This window comes from Cloeon dipterum, chromosome X (genome assembly GCF_949628265.1).
Source record: "Cloeon dipterum chromosome X, ieCloDipt1.1, whole genome shotgun sequence".
NCBI lineage: Eukaryota > Metazoa > Arthropoda > Insecta > Ephemeroptera > Baetidae > Cloeon > Cloeon dipterum.
In genome coordinates, this window is record NC_088790.1 from 15964263 (window position 1) to 15981371 (window position 17109).

General features: G+C 41.7%; 3 protein-coding genes across 7 annotated transcripts; 1 reads left to right on the forward strand and 2 right to left on the reverse strand.

Moving 5' to 3' along the window:
* Nucleotides 1-787: 787 nt before the first annotated feature.
* Idh3g (Isocitrate dehydrogenase (NAD(+)) 3 non-catalytic subunit gamma) lies at nt 788-3863 on the forward strand. Of its 2 annotated transcripts, XM_065496321.1 has the most exons (11): nt 788-940; nt 1096-1158; nt 1226-1329; nt 1396-1511; nt 1637-1827; nt 1948-2081; nt 2168-2399; nt 2503-2689; nt 2912-2993; nt 3210-3241; nt 3606-3863. In XM_065496321.1, exons 1-10 carry the CDS (start codon nt 863-865, stop codon nt 3220-3222), a joined length of 1200 nt encoding a protein of 399 aa, XP_065352393.1. In that variant the 5' UTR covers nt 788-862; the 3' UTR covers nt 3223-3241; nt 3606-3863. The 2 variants fall into 2 exon arrangements, with proteins under 2 accessions (XP_065352393.1, XP_065352394.1); XM_065496322.1 differs by lacking the exon at nt 3210-3241.
* On the reverse strand, nt 3711-9953 carry LOC135947443 (uncharacterized). Its single transcript, XM_065496320.1, has 5 exons — nt 9767-9953; nt 9322-9498; nt 8399-8787; nt 5873-6652; nt 3711-4574 (listed from the first exon to the last, which is right to left on the reverse strand). Exons 1-5 carry the CDS (start codon nt 9798-9800, stop codon nt 3891-3893), a joined length of 2064 nt encoding a protein of 687 aa, XP_065352392.1. The 5' UTR covers nt 9801-9953; the 3' UTR covers nt 3711-3890.
* Nucleotides 9954-10079: 126 nt separating this feature from the next.
* sstn (stepping stone) lies at nt 10080-16959 on the reverse strand. 4 transcript variants are annotated; one of them, XM_065496315.1, is made up of 9 exons: nt 16567-16950; nt 16244-16512; nt 15027-15252; nt 14344-14587; nt 13683-13813; nt 13409-13601; nt 12019-13065; nt 11302-11429; nt 10080-10883 (listed from the first exon to the last, which is right to left on the reverse strand). In XM_065496315.1, the coding sequence occupies exons 1-9, from the start codon at nt 16625-16627 to the stop codon at nt 10873-10875; spliced, it is 2310 nt and encodes a 769-aa protein (XP_065352387.1). In that variant the 5' UTR covers nt 16628-16950; the 3' UTR covers nt 10080-10872. The 4 variants fall into 4 exon arrangements, with proteins under 4 accessions (XP_065352387.1, XP_065352388.1, XP_065352390.1 ...); XM_065496316.1 differs by lacking the exon at nt 11302-11429 and having other exon boundaries at nt 16567-16947; XM_065496317.1 differs by lacking the exon at nt 11302-11429 and having other exon boundaries at nt 10746-10883; nt 12007-13065; nt 16567-16948.
* Between the last annotated feature and the right edge of the window lie 150 nt (nt 16960-17109).

Sequence of the window (17109 nt, forward strand, 5' to 3'; positions counted from 1 at the left end):
CAACTCTTTGAAAAGGTAATTTTACTCGGGATCGGGAGACAGAAGCTTTTTTATTTTTGTTGAAGATAAATAAAAAATTGGAAAATTTGTGTCCAAAATTGTCTACTTATTATGCCTATTAACAACCTTCATTTTTAAGGTTAAAAGCTAAATTTTGAGCAAATATTTTTTTAAATCCTGTGTATAGAAGGGTATAAAAAATAGAAAGATGTTCAATAATGTGATAATGTGCCTCACATAGAGATTAACATAATATATAAAATAATGATTATTCTTTTATTTTGGTCTCTTTAGAAATATTCTTGACCATAGTTGGAAACACGCGCAATTTTCGCATTATCCAAGTAAAATTTCATTTCTTATAAATTTGCACAGGCCGGTGTGGTCAAATTTGATCCACAGTGTTTCAGTTCATCGTAATTATTTTATACTTACTTTCGAACTGGTAGATGGAAGTGGAGATCCGCACCTTTCCCCAGAATCCTCTAGGAGATGGATTTTTGGTGCGAAATAAACCAAAACCTTTTGTGTTTTGTTGTCGATCCATAGGTCACCAGGAACTCAAATTTGCATATTTAATAAAGTATTTTCCTGTCCATACAAGCAAATTAGAAAGATTTCTAACTCCACTTAACGTATGTATTAATTTTCAATGCGAATTAAAAAATTCATTAAAATTTATCAAATTTTTCTCTGCAATCTTGACAAAAAAAATATCGTTTTCGTCTCTGAGGAACTTGATTGCAGTTTTCCCCTAGCTCTTCTCCCGCCGTCGATGCTGCGAGAAGCCTCTCGCGCGCCACCTGTCGTTTTTTCCTCGCACTTCTCAAGCCGATGTCCGTCGACTGAACAAGAATCGACCATGGCTAGCCGACTTTCGTCCCGAATTCTCCCCCTGCTGAGGTCGACCAATGCGGGGCAGCTGACCCTGAGCAGGACGGTTAGTGACCTTTAAATTGAAACCTCGGTCGGCACAAAACTCTACTCTGATCGGGAGAAATTCGTGGCTGAAAAATCGCCAATTCGGATCCCCGTTCTTAGGATTCCTGAATGTTTTGAAATTTGCATTTTTAATTATAAATCGCTATTCCTCAGGCCGCATCAGCTACCGTCTCGGAGTTTGACATGCAGCACAAAAACCCTTTCGCCAAGAAAGTTGTAAGTGTCCAAAATTTGTTGAAAAAGAAAATTTTATTTTTCTACGATTCATTTTTAAAATTTGCAGATTGCCATTCCAAAGGCTGAGTACGGCGGCCGTCATAGTGTGACCATGCTGCCTGGTGGAGGAATTGGCCCTGAGCTGATGAACTATGTGCGCGAAGTCTTCCGGTAATTTTTCCAAAAAATTAAAAAATTTAACCAAACTTTACATAATTTTGATTGACGGCTCGTCAGGTACGCTGGAGTTCCTGTCGATTTTGAGGAGTGTCCCATTGACCCTCAGTCTGACGGCAACGAGGACCTCGAGTACGCCATCACCTCCATCAGGAGAAATGGTGTTGGTCTCAAAGGTCAGAATGAGAAAATGCTAATTTCATAGAGTATTGTAAAACTAATAAATTAAATTTTTCTAAATAAAATTGCAAAATTCGACCACACTAATTTATTTTTTTGAAAATAACATCTGTTTTGGCAGGAAACATTGAAACTCGCAGCTTGAGCCGTGGAATCCTATCGAGAAATGTGGCTCTGCGAAACGAACTTGACCTCTTTGTGAATGTGATCCGCTGCAAGTCCTTCCCAGGTGTCAAGTCTAGGTACCAGGACATTGACATCATGCTTATCAGACAGAACACTGAGGGTGAATACGCCATGTTGGAGCATGAGGTGCGTTTGATTGTTATTTTCCACGTAATATCTTGATCAGATTTATTAACGTTTTTGAGAAAACGGAATTTTGATGAATTTGAGGATTGCTAAATGTTTTCTCTGATTCCAAACAAACAGAGCGTGCCTGGAGTTGTCGAAAGCATGAAGATTGTAACTGCTGAAAATTCAGAAAGAGTGATCCGTTACGCCTTTGAGTATGCACAGAAGTACGGACGCAAGAAGGTCACCACCATCCACAAGGCTAACATCATGTGAATTGATTTTCTAGTCCAAAGATTTTTCATGGACTTAATTTAGTTTCAGTATTTAAAAGACGATGACATGTCCTACTTTTCAGGAAACTGTCAGATGGACTTTTCCTGGAAACCTCAAACCGTATTGCCAAGTATTTCCCTGATATTGAGCACGATAGCATGATCATCGACAACTGCTGCATGCAGCTCGTGTCCAACCCTCACCAGTTTGACGTGATGGTGATGACCAACCTGTACGGTACCATCGTGTCCAACGTCCTCTGTGGACTCATCGGCGGCGCTGGTCTCATTTCTGGAAGGAACTACGGAGACCATGTAAGTATTGAGCCACATTTTTTAACACGTATTTTTAATAAAGTAAAGAGCTTGTGAGCGTCTTGTTTTTTTTTATTCATAATGTTGAACTTTTCTGTTATAGTACGCAGTTTTTGAGCCTGGCACCAGGAATACTGGTACCGCGATTGCTGGTAAGAACATCGCCAACCCAGTGTCCATGCTTAACGCCGCTGTGGACATGCTGGAGCACCTGGGACACCAAAACCACGCCAACATCATCCTGCAGGCCATCGACAAAACCATCAATGAGGACCACATCCACACTCCCGGTAAATATTTTTCCTCTTGAATTAAAATTGGTAAAAATATTTGAGATTATTGAGAATTTTGAAGACCATTTAGTTATTTCCTAAATTTATAGCAAATTGCGACAAAATGACCTGAAGTATTCCCCCATTAAAGAAGTTTATGCAATCACACAATGTCTCAACTCTGATTTAAAACAAACATTTTTGTTGTTTAGTCTTCAGGCATTTTTTATGTTTTTACAGACTTGGGAGGTCAGGCTACCAGCATTGACGTGGTTCAGAGTGTTATAAAACACATCCAGGACCTGACCAAGGACAAGAACTGGTAATATAAGCGCGTTTGTCCCCTCCTTCCTTGAGTCAAGTTTTTATATTGCATTCATGTAAAGTGTTTTATACTGTGTTCAATTAGTTTATCAGCGTTGTTTGTCCAGGACGGGCAAACGTCCTCCTCTAGCCCCTGTCCTCCCCCGAAAACTAATAATCATTTAGGTGATCACTTTAATAATACTGGAAACTTTGTGTGCCGTCCCTGTTTCAGGAGTTTAAACTAAATTATAGCGAGGCATCCAGGTTAGTAGATCCAAAAAACAATAATTTCTCGCTCAAAGCTACTTCCCTGCGCACAGTGCTTTTTCACTCGGCCAGCACTGCCTCTATGTAGTCTCTTTTGTTTACCTAATTGCAGCATTTTTAAGTTGTCCAACATCAACTTTGGCTTTTTTTATTTCGTCTCGCAAGTCCGTCCGTCTTGTTCTGCATGGCTGTATTATTTGCCCTTTTTGCAGCGTCAGCCTTTTTAACTTTGTTTTCCACATTCTTCAATACCACGCATGCACTTTGTAAAAATGTAGCCTAGATCTTTGTTCCACTTCTTTTGTAGCTTGCGTTGTTTGAAATTCAAAATATTCACAATTCTCTGCCTCCCTACTTCTAGATGCAGTTAATCTCAAAATTGAGCCAAAGACGAATAAAAAACCTGATGGTCAGAAGTGCTTGCCCCACGTGTTAAAATAGTAACTTATTGTAATAAGACAGCTGATTTGTTTACAAAATCTTGTATTATTTCTGGTCGGATCAAAATGATGTACAATGCATGTATATTAAATGGTTTTAGCACACAAGACTTAACTTCAAAGCTATCACACAGTTCTGAGATAATGTAGAGAATGTTATTAAACCGTTAAGTATTGAACGTTGATACTCTTTCCTTGGCACAAAATCACTTGCCCCCCATCTTCTGGATCATCTCGTGGACTTTCATCTTGCCCTCAGTCTCAACATTGCAGTTGTTGTTGGCCCTCTCGAACTGCGCCAACTTACTGGCCAACGCTTTGGGGGGCGCGCTGGGTTTGGCGTTGCTCGGCGGCGGCTTTGGCTTGTTTATATTCACCTTTGAGGGGACGGCGGGCCTCATAGACGCGGGACCCCCAACGGGCTTCAGGGACGTGATACCCCCTGTCGGTTTCAGCGCACCTCCGACTGGCTTCAGGGTCGGCGCTCCTCCTTGGAACTTTGGTGGAGTGAAGCCTCCGGGGGGTGGCGTGAAGCCCCCGATGGGCTTGGGGGATGTGGGGCTCGCTAGAGGCTTAGGGGACGTGGGACTCCCAACGGGCCTCAGACTAGCGAGGCGGGCCTTCATTGTGTTGGCGTCCGTGATGTCCTCCTTGGGCGACGGCGGCTTCCAGCCCACCTTAGCTGGCTTTTGACTCTGCTCGTTTGCGCTCGAGAGGTCCAGCGTGGGCTTGAGCTTGACGCCGCGGAACATTTGTGCCATGTGCGAGTCGTCAGGGGGCTTGGGGGCTTCTGCAGGTGACCTTGGTATTGACGGCGGGGGCTTTGGTATTGCTGGCAGGGACTTTGGTAATGCCGGCAGGGGCTTCACCATTTCTGCAGGGGGCCCTACCTAAAAAGAGACAACAGGGTTTTAATTATATTATTTTTTATGTTTTTATAATCTTGCTATTAGTAAAGAAACTAGTAATATTTATTATTAAAATAAATTTAGAAACATTTCTCAGACGGAGGTGGATTTTTCATCACCTGCTTGTTCAGAAAATAAATATTTAAAATTAACTAGGGAGACAATGAATAACGAAATTAATTAAAGGACTGATTTATTTGTCTCTTCGCATAATTTATTTCAATTTTCATTTCCTGGCCGAACTATATAGCAGTTGGAGGAGTTTTATTAATTTATTTTAGCATTATTCTCAATCCGTCCTGGAATCCTATTACTTAAATTTTAGCACGAAAGCGTAAAATTGGGATACTATAAAGGTTAAAGTTTAAAAAATAAATAAATTAGCAAAAATAAAAGCAAGAATTGGCCAACAGAACTAGCAAAATACTGCGAATTGGATTTATTAAAAATGTAATATCTCGCCACACTAAAGATGGAATCACAATTGAATCTTTTGATTGATTAGGAGAATAGCTTTTTGCCGCACAGCCATTCATAGGTTACCGAAAGAAATTCAATGAAAAACGTATTTTTTTTTAGAAATTTCAGAAACGATATACCCTTAGGTATATTCACACACATTTTTTTAATTCTTAACGGAGAATGCAATTTAAATGGATTTTGCTGAGCAATTATATTTTACATCGCAATGGCACAGTTTTGCTCCTTTCAAGATTGACCAAAATGATACTCTGCCACAGTTTGGAGAAATAGAGGTGAGGAATAAGGAAACAGTCTTGGGACTTCGTGGTTTTATATAAAAAATAATAATGATTTTAGTAGGATCACAATCGGCACCTGGTTTATTTTACGCAAATGGCAAGGGTGCCAACGTTTCATTTTTTTCAGGTTAATATTTCAATTATTTGTGCGTTTGAAAACCACAAATATAAAAAAATATTGCTTTGCCAAAACCTCAATTCCTCCGTTTTCCTTCCGTTGGAAGATATTTAATTATGCTTTTGGTAGCAGCAATGAAAACAGTTTTTATGGTTTAACTGTGAAATATATTACTGAAAAATATTAACTCCACCCGTCAATGGCCTAATTTCCCAGCCAAAGTAAAAAGCCGGTGACTTCATGAAAATATTTCACATCAATCGATTTGTTTCGCCAAGTAGAGTCTGTCTAAACTGCAAATATCAACATGATTGATCGAAAACTGGCTTTAAAATTTGATTTTGAATTAGTATGTAAAATCTAAATATAATGTATATTAAGCCTTTTAATTTTCCAACTACCTCATCATACTCCTCGGCAGGCTCTTCCAGGTCGACGTGCTTCTTCATCGCCCTGAAAAGGAAGGAGTCCGAGCGGTTCGGAGGCGGCGGCCCGACCTTCTTAGCAGCGATGAACGGCGGGGTCATGACGGAGGGAGGGCCGACCTCGTCGTACTCATCCTGCGGGTCGTCGTCAATTGAAGGGGGCTTTCCGCGCATGATGCTGATTTGAACCTTGACCGGGGGTAGCGGGGGCGCCCCGTTGGGCCGCGAGGGGAACTTTGGGACTGTAGGCGGCGACGGCAGGGGCTCGGTGTCGTCGTAGATAACGTCGTCGTCTTCGATGACGCGCGGTGGTGGGGGTGGCGGCAGCCGCATCTGTACCACCAGGTCCCTGGCCTCTTCGATGTCGTAGTACATGTCCTGGTCATCCTCGTTGTCGTTCCTGCCGATGTCGTCGTACTCGACGTCGTCATCGTCGTCCGGTGGGCCCAGCGCCGGCCGGCGTGACTTAGGCAATTCGGGACCAGAGCGGGGGGGCGGCGGTGGCGGCCCGCGCTTGTCTGACAAGCTCTCGAGCGAGTTGTAGATCTCTTCGTCGTCTTCGTCCTTAGCGCCCAAAGGCTCGTAGTTGTCCAGCGAGTCGTTGTCCTCCTCGATGCGCGGGGAGGTTTTCTCCAGCTCCAGTGGCGTCTCCGGCAGGCTGCGACCCTTTACGTTTTGATTCTCGTAGGGCTTCAATTTGCCCTGCGACAACACGCTTAGCCAGCGATCCCGGTCACTTGCGCTTGGCGCAGCAAACTGCAACAATTAACAAAGACGTTTTCTGTAATATTGATTTGGAAATTCGCGCAGGAAAATAATCGGTTGGATATGCAATTGGATGAGGGTGTTGCCCCAGTGGTTCCACTTAAGTTGTTAAAAGGACAAGGTCACAAAAATCACAAATTTTTAAATAAATTCTGGTATAAAAAAAATATCCAGGAAAAAAGAAATATCCAGAAAGTTCCTCATTTCATGGGGAAAATCATAAAAGTTTGGTGATTTCATCTTTATCTTTTGAGAAAGCTGAAAAACGAGATTTTCACCCCCCCCCCCCCTTCCGACAATCAGGGTGACATGCGATGCAAGTAGTTTTGCCTGGATTTTAGGCCAATTTGTGCAATCACGCTAATATTCAAGGCATTTAGGGAATCGGAACTCGCCTCCCCCCACATTTGGGGAACCCTGGTTTTGAAGGCTAATAATGTGCTTTTAGTGTCGGCCTGATTCTTATGTTTGCCATCAGAAACTTAAATGCGGTGTTATTTTTGTGTATTTTTCTTATTTCATCCATATTTTAATTTTCCTATTTCAAATGCAGATGCATACCGAAACAAATTTTTGCTACAGGCATATAAACCATTTTAGTTTTAAGATTTACATAAAACTTCTAATTAAAAACGTAATCACTATTTTATATGATATGAGAACAAAATAAATTGTGAAAAGATTTTATTTTCATGGGATAGTTGTTAAGAGGTTTTAATTTTGCAGATTTTTTATCAATATATAAAAACGTTCCACAAGGAAACGAGATTATGATGCCGGAACAAGATATAAGTATGAACTCGATAAGCGTTTCAGTCGCGGCTTCATATGTATTGAATTTCATTTTTTCTGTTATACTTAAAAATTCGCGAGGCTTAAAAAGATTTAATTTAATTTAAAAAGTAAATCTCAATCTGAATAATTTGCAGAATAATTAATTAATTCAAGTGCCTATTTCCGTGAAAAGAATCAAAATCATTGTTTTAGTTGATTTCATGCGGTTTGTGATTATATAAAACTTAATTTTATATAATCGCATTCATTAATTAGCATTCAGCCTTTGTCACCAGGTCTTAATATGAATTACGCCATTGCAACGCATACTGAGAGGAAGTTTAAATTTGGTTACATTGACTCTTACGGAGGGAAAGTACCATTATTATTGCACAACCTTCACTATCTCATAATCTTATTTAATTAAAAATTGTCGTTTGAAGACAAAAGTATGCTACTTATTGTTGGTTTTTTTTTTTCATTTTGTTGGAGGAAATAATGCGTATGTGACTTTAGCGGAAACCGCGAAGTAATCTTGAGAGCGTGTATAAATATTTTTCAGAATGACGCATATACCCTCCTCACGCTTGAGTTAAAAGATCAAAATCTTGCTAGAAATCTGCTACGAATTGTGAAGTCAATATTGTCCTTATTTGAGACGGTCACGAGTATTGCATTTTCTGGATTTTTTAACTTTATGTTGTAGTTTTGGAGGAAAAACTGACGTTAACTATTTTTCTAATCCAGCTCAATTTATGATTTTTAGGAAAAATGCGTAAAAATAGGTTCTTTCAAATAAAAGAAGGAAATGTTCTTAAATTTCCCAAAAAAGGTTTTTTGAATATTCAATTATGAGCCGTTCATCGTTATACAGGTTAAAACTACACGAATTTTCATTTAATTCGTTAAAATTCAAGTATCGAATAAATTCTAGTTTCAAACTCAACGAATTCGCTTTAGTACCTTAAACTGTTTATTCGTCGCTGGCAAGTTGACCTCGAAAAGGACGTCCTTCTTGTCCTTCTGGGGCACGTTGACAGTCATGTCTGTGAGCTGGACGCTGAAGTAGGGCTTGAAGTCCGTCTCCGAGTTGAACACGTGAAAGCTGGAGACAGTGGCCGCCGCCCAGCACTTTTGTTTGCCGATGATGAAGACGCGATCCTTGCGCACCAGCGAGCCGTGCATCACGGCCGTTGAGACGAGGCTCTGCACGGTCACCTGTTCATCCTCCTGCTGCTGTGGGGCCGCGGGGGGCTGCGGTGGCTCCTGGTTCACTCGGTGCACCACCACAGTCGTCGCGAATACCTCCGTCTCCTCGTACTCTGGCATTTCGTCCTCGACTTCGCCATAGTCTGGTTCAGTTGGCAGTTTTTGTTTTAATTTGGGAAAGAATTGTGAAGAATTTAAGAGTAACAGAAGTTGTTAAATTCTCAGAATTGGCCAAACATTAAACGGTATATACGTCAGTGATTTTTTCCGCTTGATTTCTATTCCAACTTTGTGCGAATTTTCCAATTTTCAGAAAATATTTGAAGCAAAGGTCAAATTTGTTTTTCTGAATTTTAACAGCAGATATCTTTATTTCAATTCAAGAGAGGCTAGAGTAAACTCGATTTTTTTTTTATATAATAATTTGATATATAAATTGTTTCCTTGTATTTGTCACTATTAATAACCTTTTAGGCTTAAGTTTTATCATTTTTTAATCATAAATACCTCTCAAAAATTTCCTTCATTTAAAATTACGTTTTTGAATACTCTTTTAAAATAACCTTGCTGAAGTTTAAAAATTTAGAATACATAATTGCGAACTCATTAATGGGACAGCATAAAATTCCAAACGAGAGATTTTAGGTCACCGCCAAGGGCTATAAAATGTTACTAACCTGGCAGATCATCACTGACCGAGACCACCTGCGGCGGAGGAGGCGACGCATAGTGGCCTGCGTTCTTCGAAGCCGCTCTGCACAATTGGATCCTGTGCTTCAGAGACTCCTTCAAGGCATTGGCGCTCGTCGAAAGTTTTTCGTTGCTTAGAGTCTCGCATATAAACTTATAAAAGTCTGTAAACATAGCGATTTCCTTTTATTTCGAGGAAGAAGAGAATTATTTCTTGTATATCGAGTTCAGAAACTGCGGAAGATATTTCAAACTAATTGACATAAAATGAGAAAAACTTATATTTTTATATTTAAAAGCTTTATTCGTTAAAAGAAGCAAATAAGTATTACATGTGTCTGTAAAAATTCAGACACCCAGCACCGCGATCCGCATTTGGATTAAAATTATTTCACGGAATTAATTTAATGTTTTAATTTATTTTTAACTAACCATCAATGAGTGCCTCCAGCTCCTTCACACTCATTTTGTACTTCGTCCGGCAGTCATGAGGACAGAGCTCTCCTTTGCGTTTATCGATAGCGGCGACTGCTGCTCGCGCTCGCTCGCTTTCTGGGAGACCACAGTGCTTTATCGTGGCAGGAACTGCCGACGACGTTGCTTTGCTTGCTGCCAGTGTGTGGGGCAGGCGCACACCGTTTAATTTGAGGCCCCCGCTCTCCCGCGGCGAACTTGTTCTTTATTTCAAAGCTTATCCCCGAAACGAGATTTTTTTATGGTTTTGAGTAAATGAAAACAAGAGAGGTTTCAAGAATAAAGTGTTGTAATTTATTTATGGGATATTTTTGTGCTTTTGTCCAGTCAAAATATTTACAAATATTAATTAAGGGATCACATTTTTGTCAGAATGTGATGATTGATTGCCACCAAAGAAAAACCAAATTCCAACATGCCCAAGCAACAACATCAGTGTTCTAGTCGAAACGTTTAAATTCCGATTTCACATAAATAATAAATGATTAAAAAGTAATTTCTGACTAGTTTCAGAACAATGATCTCCTGTGTAGTAAAGAAGAAATATGCGGTCCTGTGGAAACCACCAGTACCATGACAAAAAATTAAGGTCGCATTTTTCTGGTTTCACTTCTTCAAAGCTCGTATGCGTCTTGTAAGTAATAAGGCCACTTGAGAACAACCCTGGAATGTTTGCACCTTTTGGATAAATTTCCTACCCTTACGAACTAGACTTGAGCAAAAATTGCTCTTGTTTCCAAAGTGGTCCACGTCAAAAAAGAAACAAGGCACGGACGCCCCCATTCACAGCAGGGGCTGGCCGAGTATTGCTATGTACAATGGATTCTCTAAAAGAGGCAGGCACATCGAGTAAAAAGACACTGTATCACTTATTCTGATTTTTTTGGCTCAGGTCCAGGTTTGACCTGTCCCAAGTCAGCGCAAGGCACACTTATTTGTTCATCACACGAGGGTAGCCGACCTGGGCACTGAACTCTTGTCTTGGTACCAGGCCAGCATCTCCGTTGAGAAGGCGTCCGCCAACGACTCGCCGTTGGACATGTTTAAACTCAGGTTTGGTGACATTACTTTGCTCCTGTAACAAAATAAAGTTGGTGTGAATGCGATGCAAAACAACTTGACGCTTTTAAAAAAAATATACAAGAAAACTTCAACAGATAATTTTTGATCATAGCTTGTCAACAAGGAAACCCTTTTGAGGAAGTAATAGTTTGTCAGAAATTTATTTTGGACCAACAAGCAAAAAGTCCCCCAATACAGCAGTTTTAGTGAATAGCTGGACAAGAAATTTACTTAGCCTAAAAATACTTTGTTTGGGGCAGCAGTCGCAGCCATCAGAAAGGTATGTGGGATGTTTCCCTCTTGAATTTTCTTATTAGAAGAATCAGAATTAGCTTTACATTGCATAGGATAGCTTTGAACTTTTGAATTTTTTGTGAGGGAAGGTTAAATCCCAGAGAGGCCCATTTGTAGGGTTAGTAAGATTTCATTACTTTTTTCATCTTTTCGACAGTTGCTCGGCAATGAATTAAGTTGGACGCTCTCAATGATCGCTGATTCAGAATTCTCATAATACTGGGCTGTGAATATTGTTTTGGAGGTAGAATACTTCTGATGAAGCCTGAGGGGCCGAAACAGTTTTAGTTCATAGCCTAAAGTAAATACATATAAGTGTGGTATATGACTCTTCCTCAGAAAATTTCACTAACAGTTATACACATTGAGTTCAAGCGGAAATATTTTTTTAATTGCCAGTGTGATTTTTTTCAGTTTAAAGAAATAAAAATCAATCGAAAATAATTAGGCCGGGGTTGACACCCTTTGGAGTAATTGTTAGACTATTACCTGGCACATATTCAAACATATCAACAACAGATTTTTGTCAAGTACAGCACTGAATTTATCCAGCAAACTTGGTTTTTGACACTTCTATACCACCCTAAAAACATACAAAGAAACTAGGATGTTGCTCCAACAAAACTTTTAAGAATTCGAATTGCAGATCATGATAAAATCTCTTGTGGAAACACCCATATTATTTTTTGATATCATTAATTGAATAATGACTTAATTTAAGGTAGTTTCACAAGGTGTAATATAAAAATAATTCAAATTAAACGGAAAAATAATTATCTGGCCTTGACCCTTTGTCATGGCAGAGCATAAATTTTTAATTTATCATGAGGAAGAAGCAATACCTAAATACTTACTGCTTTGCTGGGAGCTCCGGGGAGAGGGCCTTGTTGGGGCCGACGGGTTGGCAGGTCATGGGTTGCAGGGGCTGGTAGACGCCCTTATGCTGCGGCGACATGGAGGGCGTGGGCGAGGGCAGCATCTTTGGCAGGCTGACCGTGGCCTCTTCTTCAAGTCGCAGGTGCAGCGGCTGCTGTTTGTCATTCGCCGGCTTAGCCTTGCGGAATTTGGTGCTGTACTTGTAAAAGTCGGACATCTCGAAGGGCTTGCTCTCTTCGCGGTAGGGCTGCCACATGCCAGCCTGAATCACCATGTGGTTCTTGGGCGACTCAAACGGCACCACTGTCTCAAAAGCCTCCTGGCCCTCGACGCCCTTGCGCAGTTCACTCGAGCCGCATGAGCAGACGCTGCCCATAGGCGACGCTGCCGCCGTCTCGTGGCTCAGGTGCAGGCTGCTGAACGAGCCGCTCAGACCGGTTGACTCCTTGGCCGCCTCTAAGGGCCGTCGCGACGGCGGCCGCTCTGGGGGCGGTGGGGGTGGCGGAGGTTGCTGGTGCCTCTTGGGCGGCGGCAGCTGCTGCTGCTGCTGCTGCTGTGTGTATGAAGTAGCCGGGTACATGTCCCTAATGCTGCGGCTGTCCGCCGACCGGCTCGACGACGCGCTTGACACGGCACCTAAGGATTGTGTCCGTGTGAGGCTGCCGGACGCGGCGCGCGCCCTCTCGACTGCCACATGCCCGTAACCGGTCTCTGGGTAGGTCTGTCCTGGCAGCAGGGCCTCCGCGGCAGGTGGGGTTCGCTCCTTGAGCCGCGGCTGCGGGGGCGGCGTCCACGTCTCCTTGACGCTCTTTTGCCGCTGGTGCACCGGCGGTGGCAGGTGGGAGTGGTGGGCATGCGCTTGCAGTTGCTTTGTCACGGCCCGCTTCAGGGTCTTGGGCCGCGTACTCGTCATCACCAAGTTTGGCCGGTCCACAACGTCCTCAGGAAGCATCACCTCCAGGCTATCAGTGTCTAAGTTCGGGCTACTCTTCGCCATTTTCTTCTTGCGGTCCAGGCTTCCACATCTAATATCAAGCACAGTCGTAAATTTAATTTTTTAAATTTCTTTGAAATGGTTGCGAAAACTACACTATCAATTAAAAGTTTCTCTGGGAATTCCACTCGTACAAAATTCCGTTATTTTTTGTTTAACTCTCATCAACAAGAATTACAATTACACCTGGGTTTGTTCTTCTTTAAATTTGAAGTGAGCAATGTGAAGTGAGCAACACAATTTTAACATTTAGCTGGCGCGATTTTTATTTATTTTAAGAGGAACACCAGGAATGTAATAATTTTATAAATTATCTTTAAATTGTGTCAGCAGTTCTACAAAACTCGTGAAAAGGCTAAAAACTGTTAACTTGCCTGTTCGATTTCCACCTTGACGATGACGACCTGCTTTCCAGGCTGGGTCTGCGGACAGGCGACACATCCAAAGGATCATTCTCATCCAGGAAGTTTTGAGAGGCAGCCGGACGGGCAGTGTGGCTGTGTAGATACTTGTACGACGAGTCAAGTGGCATGAAAGGACTGAAGTTGTTGTGTGACACGAGGAAGGCTGCAAGAGGCGGTAAAAAAGTAAGCAAACAGTAGGAGACAAGTCCATGGTACGTGTTAAGGTTAGGTAGAGAGTGCAAACCTGTGTCGTGTCTTGAGAGCTGATCCAGCTCGGACGGCGTGCCAGTGAGTGTCTGGTAATGATTGGTGGGACTTTTGCGTTGGCAAATTGCGTGCTGGTGGTGGCTGCTGATATAGCCGCCACTGCTAAGCCTACCAAATCAACACACACGTCAGGTGCATAACAACAACTCTACGGTAAAGTAGTGCAAATGTAATCACTCTTAGTCAGCCAGGATTACAAATTAATTAAAAAAAGTCAGGCCACAAATATTAAATTACGCGAAACACAATACAAGTTTAAATGCAAAATTAATAAAAATTAAAAAAGGTTACATGCATAGAAGTTTCATTTATTTATATCTTGGATAAGATAAATTTATGGTTAGTAACTGTAAACGTTGTTTCCAAAGTAGTGAGAGAAGACTGTTAAGGAAACATAAAATCCTTATCAGATCTATCTTGGCTAAACAAAGGAAATAACGTCATAGTCACGAGGCTCCAAGTGTAATTTACCCTTTTCTAGATTGGAGTTAGAAAAATACTGATATCAAACATTTCAAATTGCAATTCCACGGGAAACCCAGTTTGTTAATATTTTTTCGTTGAGCTTGTGATTTGAACCACAATCCTGGCCGATTCTAGAGCGACGCAGCACTGCTGCTCCAGGAGCAAAAAATTACCTCTGCAGGTGCTGTCTGTGCGATCTAAAATCAGGGCTGTCTGACTTGAGGTAGTGGTGCTGCTTCGTGCTATCGTGCAAGTGATTGTGGTGGTGGTGGTGGTGTTGTTGGTGGCTTAAACTACTACTACTGCTGCTCGGCGGTCTGTCCGAAGCGCTGTAGCTCCGGACAGACTTGGTTAAGTTGGTGCCCCCAAAGCCTCCCTCATTGGGCTCCTTGTCCGCCGCTGAGCCCTCCATTCCCACTGTTTGCAAATTGTTATTTTTGAAGTTTCTTTAAAAAATGGAGGCGTATAAAAATACCATAGGAAATTTTTTGACTGAAATTCTGTAAAAATAATAAACATAATTTTGGCTCAAAAATTGCTGAACTGACAAGTTGCAAAGGAAATTTTATGCAAGTTCATAAAGTACACTTTGGAATGTGTTAATTTACATTTTCTATTTGATTTAATTGCCTTAGGATGTCCTTACAAAATAAAAAACACCCTCTTTACATTTTGAAACTTTTTTTAACGTTGAGAGGGTTCTGAGCCCTAGAAATCGCTCCAAATTTAGATCTTCTAGTAAATTAGTGCAAATAAATTATTAAAAACTCATTCAACAAACTAAATTTCACACGCATCACGACAGAAAAGTTACTCAAAACACAGAAGTGAGCTACGTAATGCCGAAAGGCAATACCTGTGTCACTGATGGGCCGTGGCTTCTTTCGGTGCTTATGGTTCTTGCGCGCCTCGTTGAGCCTCATCTCAAGATCGGTCAGTCTCTTGCTGTGTTGCTGGTACTCTAATCTTCTTTGGCGACGCAACGACCGCTTCAGGCTCACGTCCGAAGCCATCCGCATCGCAGCACATGTGATCTGACTCAGGATTTTGTACTCAAGCTCCAACGCCGCTAGTGTTTGCTCCTGAAACATGGTAAGCAAAATTAGAAAAATTAAGATGTAAAATTGAAGCTCATTTTACCCATTGGCGCAGGAATATAATTATAGAATGATACCTTGAAAAAAACCAATGCATCGCAAAAAACTGCTATTTGGTGGGTTTTCCACAATTATGCACATTTTTTTTCTAAACACATTTTGCAATTGTTTAGTAAATCATAAAAAATAATTTAATATTGGATGCCCAAAATTTAAATTTTTGACAACAATAATTCTATTGCCCCCGAATGTCACATAAAATTTTTCTGGATTTACGCAATATATGGCCTTTTATCAGGTCAAATTTTGCAAAACGCGATGAATGCAGAAAACTCGTGAGTGTTATTCCCGGCTAGTTTTTTGGGCAAAAAAACAAGTGATTTTTCGCTTTGCAAATTTAGCGAATTGTTCTTAATTTGTTTTTTTTTAAATTATTACCATTGTTGTAAAAATTCAGTTTAATTAAAAAAATCATAAAACGAAGCAAGGTTTCAAAACTAATTCGTTGATTAATTGAATTTGACCTACTTAATGTAAGATTAAATATGAATATCTGAAATTGATTTCAATAAATTCAGAATTTAAAAGTTTGTTATTTTATCAGAGCAAGATTATCTCATTCATATTGGAACATCCTATGAAAAATATGAGTTTGATTAAAAACAAAATAAAATACAGCAGCCTAGATAAAAATTTAATATCCCTTTCTACCACAAGGCGATTGACTCAATTCAACGCAAACATCTAAAAGAGTAAGTGACGGATCAACACAATGTTGCAAAATTGTTTGAAAAATTCCGACTTTGGCCTCACGTAGTTAAGAATCAACAGCAAAGACGTTAACGAGTAGCAACTGTGGATAAAGAACTTTGCATTTAATCTGCACATGCAGATCTCATTACACGCACAACAGGAAACACCTGTTGCATCAGCAGCTGCAGTGGCCGTGACTCAACTTCTCAAATTAGCAACTTGCCTCATCCGACGTGAGTTTGTCTATGAGCACTTCAGGGATGGTGAAGGCCGTGCCGACCCTTCGGCGAAAGTGCGGCGGCGTCTCCCCGGGCTCCAGGGGGGTCTCAAGGGGCAGCTGGCCCGTCAGCTCAGCCTCCTGCACGCAAAGCCGCTTCAGCTCATCGTTCTTCTCCCTGATCTTCTTCTCCAGGGCCTCCTTCCTGGCCGTCAGGACCGCATACCTCTCGTCCCGCTCTGCCTTTTCCTGTTGCAGCTGCTGCGCCGATTTCTCTGCAATTAGGCGCTTGTTATGACCTTCATCTCGGGGGCATTGGCGACTCTTACCGGCCGACAGCACGGAAGAGGTGCTCGACAGGGACACTTGCGAGATCGGATGGTGCATCATCGTGACCTTTAAAGGGGGCTAAGTCGTGCCCGCGGATTGGGGTTTCGGCTAGCGAGACGCTGCGAGCGCTAACTCGGTCAGCACGATTCCAGGGCAATCGGTTTCTTGTCGGACGTCGCGGTCCGAATCAGGGCTCCGGCTACGAGAGCGTCGATCCGGCCCTCGAAGCAGATCCACCCATCGATGGTGAAACAACTCACGTCGAAAACAAATCTGATAACACACTGCTGATCTCCCGATGACGCATCATCCCGACACGAAAAAACAGTGGTAAAAAAGACGCTCCCATAAATACCAACGAGTTGTAAATAAACGACGCACGCTGATTGGTCAATGACGGTTGCAGTCGGATTGGAATCGCAAGTCGAGTTAGTTCGCCACCGAGTTATAGAGAGCAGCACAAGCTTCAATGGGAAGATCAGCAAAATCCCAAGATAAACAGATTGAGGTTAGTGCATTTGATTGGTTAGTTTAGGTCTCTT